This window comes from Chlorella variabilis (assembly GCF_000147415.1).
Source record: "Chlorella variabilis unplaced genomic scaffold CHLNCscaffold_33, whole genome shotgun sequence".
NCBI lineage: Eukaryota > Viridiplantae > Chlorophyta > Trebouxiophyceae > Chlorellales > Chlorellaceae > Chlorella > Chlorella variabilis.
The window spans coordinates 49,338-54,657 of record NW_005435055.1 but is presented as its reverse complement, the minus strand read 5'-3'; the positions used below and the strand labels follow the sequence as shown (position 1 = coordinate 54,657).

General features: G+C 70.6%; 2 protein-coding genes across 2 annotated transcripts in view; one reads left to right on the top strand and one right to left on the bottom strand.

Moving 5' to 3' along the window:
• CHLNCDRAFT_141304 (hypothetical protein) overlaps positions 1 to 1,709 on the bottom strand; it is a gene marked incomplete at both ends in the record, with an annotated part of 2,716 nt that extends 1,007 nt beyond the window's left edge. Inside the window, 5 exons of the mRNA XM_005843161.1 lie at positions 92 to 174; positions 421 to 490; positions 604 to 666; positions 920 to 1,485; positions 1,626 to 1,709. Coding sequence (XP_005843223.1) covers positions 92 to 174; positions 421 to 490; positions 604 to 666; positions 920 to 1,485; positions 1,626 to 1,709 — 866 coding nt within the window. The remainder of the gene's footprint in view (positions 1 to 91; positions 175 to 420; positions 491 to 603; positions 667 to 919; positions 1,486 to 1,625) is intronic.
• Positions 1,710 to 2,195: 486 nt separating this feature from the next.
• CHLNCDRAFT_55283 (hypothetical protein) overlaps positions 2,196 to 5,320 on the top strand; it is a gene marked incomplete at both ends in the record, with an annotated part of 6,819 nt that continues 3,694 nt past the window's right edge. The window contains 9 exons of the mRNA XM_005843208.1: positions 2,196 to 2,198; positions 2,334 to 2,439; positions 2,645 to 2,802; positions 3,138 to 3,203; positions 3,440 to 3,565; positions 3,775 to 3,877; positions 4,207 to 4,298; positions 4,539 to 4,688; positions 4,983 to 5,057. Coding sequence (XP_005843270.1) covers positions 2,196 to 2,198; positions 2,334 to 2,439; positions 2,645 to 2,802; positions 3,138 to 3,203; positions 3,440 to 3,565; positions 3,775 to 3,877; positions 4,207 to 4,298; positions 4,539 to 4,688; positions 4,983 to 5,057 — 879 coding nt within the window. The remainder of the gene's footprint in view (positions 2,199 to 2,333; positions 2,440 to 2,644; positions 2,803 to 3,137; positions 3,204 to 3,439; positions 3,566 to 3,774; positions 3,878 to 4,206; positions 4,299 to 4,538; positions 4,689 to 4,982; positions 5,058 to 5,320) is intronic.

The following is a 5,320-nucleotide window of genomic DNA, read 5'->3' as shown; positions in this document are numbered from 1 at the left end:
ACCCCCCTCCAACCCTCCCACTCCAAACCCCCTCCTCCAGCCCACCACCACCACCCAGCCGCCCGCCGGGCGCCACCCGGCCGCCACTCACACGGCCTCCCGCTGTTTGCGCTTGGCCTCCTTGGCCGCCTTCTCCAGCTCATAATTGTACTTTGAGAACTCCATGATGCGGACCTGCTCGGGGGCGGTACAGGGAGCGGTACGGCTGAGACACATGCCGCCTGACGTGACAATGGAGGCGGTGCATCGCAGCGAGCAGCGGCAGCAAGCAGCGGCAGAGGCAGCGGCAGCGCGCTGCAACGGCACGCTCCTGGGGGCGCACCCCGGGGGCAGCAGCACCAAGCGCTGGTGCTGCAGGCGCCTGCCGAACCGGCGGCGGCGGCGGCGGCGCGGCCGCACAAAGCGGCGAGAGCTGCTCACCACGGGTGGCGCTGCGTCCGGCACAATCATGATCAGGTCCATGCCCAGCGACCGCGCCTCTGCCAGCGCCCTGCATGGGGGAAGGAAGAAAGGAAGAATGACAGGAAGAAAGGAAGAACGCGCGCATCCTCGTGTGGCCAGCAAGCGGGCCGTGTGGCACCCCGGCAGCGGCGGCGAGCTCACCGCGACGTCACCATCACCCCCAGCGGCGTCTTGTCCTCTGCCAGCACCCGCACCTCGGCGGCGCTGCGGGGAGGCGGCGGCGGTGGTGAGGTGGGGGAGAGAGTGAGAAGGCGAGCGGCGTGTTGCGTGCGCGAGGCGGCGGCGGTTCCAGGAGGGGGCGTTGGGAACAGACGGCAGGAGCCGGGCCGCGAGGGGCAGGGATGTAAGCGCCGGCTGGTCGTCTGCTGCAGCACACCCAAACCCACACGCAAGCACACGCCCCGGCACCCAGCCATGCTGCCCGACCCTGCGGCCTGTCCCCTTGTCGGCGCCTCACCGGATGTTTTCATTCATGGGTACCAGCGGCTCGCGGGGGACTCCCCTGCCGCGCCCTCCGCGCTGGAAGTTGCCTGAGCCGCGGCCGCCGCCGCCGCGCTCGTCGTCGCTGCCGCCGCTGCGGTAGCCGCCGCCGCCGCGGCCGCCCGGGGTGTAGGTGCCACTGCTGGCGCCGCCGCGGCCGCCGGGGGTGTAGGTGCCAGTGCTGGCGCCGCCGCGGCCGCCGGGGGTGTGGGTGCCAGTGCTGGCGCCGCCGCGGCCGCCGGGGGTGTACGTGCCACTGCTGGCGCCGCCGCGGCCGCCGGGGGTGTATGTGCCACTGCTGGCGCCGCCGCGCCCGCCGGGGGTGTAGCCGCGACCGCCGCCGCCACGGCCGCCCGGGGTGTAGGAGCCGCCGCCGCCGCGGCCGCCTGGAGAGTAGGAGCCGCCGCCGCCACGGCCACCACCGCCGTCGCCTGTCCGAGGAGTGTAGCCGGTGTTGGGGCGTGGCGGCGGCGGGGCCGCTGCCGAGCCGCCGCTGCCTGGGGGCCTGCTGGGCGGCCTATCTGTGGAGTAGGTGTTGCCTACCTGCAGCACCAGTCCCAGCAAGCGGACAGGCCGGGATGGGAAGTGGCGGACGCAGGCAAGGGCGGCATGGGCGGGGTTGCCCAACCAGCCGGCCCGCCCGTTCTCCTCCCCACCTGCCCCGACTGCCGCCAAACACTCACCTCCAGCCTCAGCTGCCGCGCTGCGGGCCTAAACGCCGCCACGCCAGTGGGCTGCACCCGGCAGGGCGCTCCCAGGGCCTGCATGGCTACCAAACCGCGGTTTCAGAGGCTGTGCTGCGGCTTTGGCACGGTTGCAAGGTGAATGCACGGTGATTTCGTGGCAAAAGTGGGTGGGGCGGTCGCTCGTGCCGGCTTCGGTGTGGGCGATTGCTCAAGGGTGGTAGCCGACACAAGCTTGCTGGATGCCGCCTTCAATCTCGACACCTCATCGGCTGGGGTGCCATGTGGCAGGGCGCGAAGGATTGTCTCTCCCTCGGCGCCCCAGCCCTACCCTCGTTACATCCTGACGAGTCAAGCTGCCAATTGCCATTTGCAGGCAGCCCGGGCGGCCAGTTGGGTGCAGCCGCCACAGCAGCCACCACTCCTTAGTAAACTCTGTGGCCTCTCTGGACCTTGTGCACGCGCCGTGTCATCTGTTTAGCACAGCAGAAACGCCCCAGACCTCCCCGCCGCCGCCCAGCGGGGACCTTCTGACAGCGCTGGGCGCCGCAGACAGCCAGCCTCGCAACCATGGTGAGCCCGGGGCTGGGGTTAGCGCATGCCGCGCTGCCGCGCCGGCATGTGTGCACGCATGCATGGTGGCCGCCGCCGCCGCCAGCGGGCGCCACCCCTCCGCAAGACGCCTTCCTGGCCTCCCTATCCCCGCAGGTCCAGCACAACTTCAAGGCCATGCAGGCGGTGCCGACTGCCAAGGACTTTATCGACATAGTGCTGTCCAAGACGCAGCGCGGCACGCCCACCGTGGTGCACAACGGTGCGTGCAGGCTCCCGCGGGTGCTGCCGCTGCCGCTGCCGCCGCGGGTCTGCTCGTCTGCTGCAGCGGCAGCGACAGGGAGCAGCAGGCTGTCCGGGGGTTGCAAGAGGCTCTGAACGGCTGCGCAGCCACCTACGGTCCTCCGTGCGCCGTCCCAGCACCAGGCCGCCGCCTGCCTCCCCCCTCCTGCTCCCCCCGCGAGCAGGCTGGGCCATCCAGCGCATCCGCCAGTTCTACACCCGCAAGGTCAAGTTCACGCAGCAGAACTGGCACGACAAGCTGACACAGATACTGGACGACTTCCCCAAGGTGGACGACGTGCACCCCTTCTACTCAGACCTGCTCAACGTGCTGTACGACAAGGTGGGCTGTGTGTGCGCGCGTGTGCGCGCTCGCGTGTGCGTGTGTGTGTGGTGTGCGCTCTGTACGACAAGGGTGGGCCGGTGTGGGGGGTGTGTGGTGCGGCAGTGTGTGACGGCGGCCAGTGCATCCCCGGTGCAAGTGGGGAGGTGGGAGGGTTGGGCGCGCTGCGGGGGTGGTGGGCGGGGAGGCGCCCGCGCCAGCAGGCGTCGCAGGGAGGGCATGCTGGCACATGCGGCGGCGCTGTCGGAGGGCGCAGCCCTGCGCTGCCTGCGGAGCTTGCGCTGATGTGGCTCCCGCCTGCGCCTGCACCCGTCCCTGCCTGTGGTCCCGTGCAGGACCACTACAAGCTGGCGCTGGGCCAGATCAACATGTGTCGCAACCTCATAGACCGCATCTGCCAGGTGGGGCCACGAGCGCAGGTGGCGGTGGTACAACCTCAGATAAGGTTTCTGCAGTGACGCGCATGCGGCACCACCATGGCTGCTGCTGCGCTGTAGCTAGCAGTGGCAGTTATTGGCGGCTGGATATCGGGTGTGGGGTGGGCGGGCGAGAGGGGCTGGGTGGCGGGGGTGGCGAGGCGGCGTTTGCTGACTTGCGCTGGCTTCTGCCTGTACCGTGCCCCTGTACCACCCCGCAGGACTACGTGCGCCTGCTCAAGTACGGCGACAGCCTGTACCGCTGCAAGCAGCTCAAGCGGGCAGCGCTGGGGCGCATGGCCACGCTGATGAAGCGGCAGGGGCCCTCGCTGCAGTACCTGGAGCAGGTGCGGGCTGGAGGGCGGCGCCGTGGCGGCGGTGGTACTGCAGTCATGGTACTGCAACAGGGGCAAGTGCAAGCCGGCAGCCGGGCCGTGCCGTACGGAAGCAGAGGGGTGTGTGCGCACGGGTACACCCTTGCGCACACACGGCCCTGTGCCCGCTGCCGACCTGCCCGCCGCGGTCTCGGGACCCTTCCCTCTGCTGCCCCCCGCAGGTGCGCCAGCACATGAGCCGCCTGCCCGCCATCGACCCCAACACCCGCACCCTGCTGGTCTGCGGCTACCCAAACGTTGGCAAGTCGAGCTTCATGAACAAAGGTGGGGCGCGCCTCGGGGCGAGGGGGCGCGGCGGCGGCTGCCGCGGGCGCGGGACAGGCTGGTGTGGGTTGGGCGTCTGAGGGGAGGGCTGTGGTGGGCCCACAGCGCCTGCGTGTTGCTGTGGGCCTGTCGGGATCGTCTGCTGACCGTGTGCTGGCCTGGCCTGTGGCACCAAGCGGAGCCCAGGGGCTGGGCGCCGGGAGTGTGACTGTGTTGTGAGCAGGCCTGTGCTTGAATGTGCGGCCAGCGGCACAGGCTGCCCGGCCCGGCCCGCTGCCCGCCTCCCCACCTGCCATGCGCCTGTGCCCCCTCCACTCCCTGCCCTGTAGTGACGCGCGCGGACGTCGAGGTGCAGCCCTACGCCTTCACCACCAAGAGCCTGTACGTCGGCCACACAGACTACAAGTACCTGCGCTGGCAGGTGTGTGTGTGTGCGTGTGTGCATGTGTGTGTGCGTGTGTGTGTGCGCGTGTGGCGGGGTGTAGTGGTGCTGGCGGGTTGCGAGCACTGGCGCCCCGGGTCAGCGCTGCTAGCAGGCGCAGCCCCGCCTCCTGCGCTGCCCCACTCCTCCACCCTGTACCCTCCACCCCACCCCCTCCCAACCCCCGCCCCGGCACTACACCCTCTTCTTTCCTCCCCTCCCCCTCGCCACCCCCGCCAGGTCATCGACACCCCCGGCATCCTGGACCGCCCGCTGGAGGAGCGCAACACGATTGAGATGCAGAGCATCACGGCGCTGGCGCACCTGCGCGCCGCCGTGCTCTACGTGCTTGACATCTCCGAGCAGTGCGGCTTCACCATCAGGCAGCAGGTGGGGCGGCGGGGGGTGGGGGTTGGGGTGGGGGGCACGGGCAGGCGGCGTGGCGGCACGGCGGTGGTGGTGGTTGGGGATGGGGCAGTGGTCGTGTGGCAGCGTGGCATGGTTGTGGCATGGCAGCCGTGGTGTGGCGTCGTGGCATGGGGGTGTGGTGACGCGGCGTTGGTGGTTTGGCGCGTGTCGCCTCCGCGCCAGCCTGCCGCGCCCCGGCCTGCTGCGCCGCCACCCCGCCTTCGGCCGCTCCACCTGCGCCCCTCCCTCCTCCCTGCCCCTTAACCCCACCCCCAGGCCACCCTGTTTCACTCCATCAAGCCCCTGTTTGCCAACAAGCCCGTGCTCATTGTGGCCAACAAGACCGACGTGGTGCAGCTGGAGGCGCTGTCAGGTGGGACGTTGTGCTGGCAGCAGGCGGGCGGGGCGTACGCCCGCGGCCGCAGCACCCGCGCCGGCCTCCTGTGGGCTGCCCTCCGTCTTGCTTCTGCTTTGTTTTTTGTGCTTTTTTTCTGTCGCCGCGTCACGGCGCGCCGGGCTGTGCCTGTGCCTCTGCCTTACGCCATGCCGCGCCACGCCGCCGCAAGCGCCGCCGCCTCGCCTGCCCGCCCCGGCACGCTCCTTCCCCACCCCCC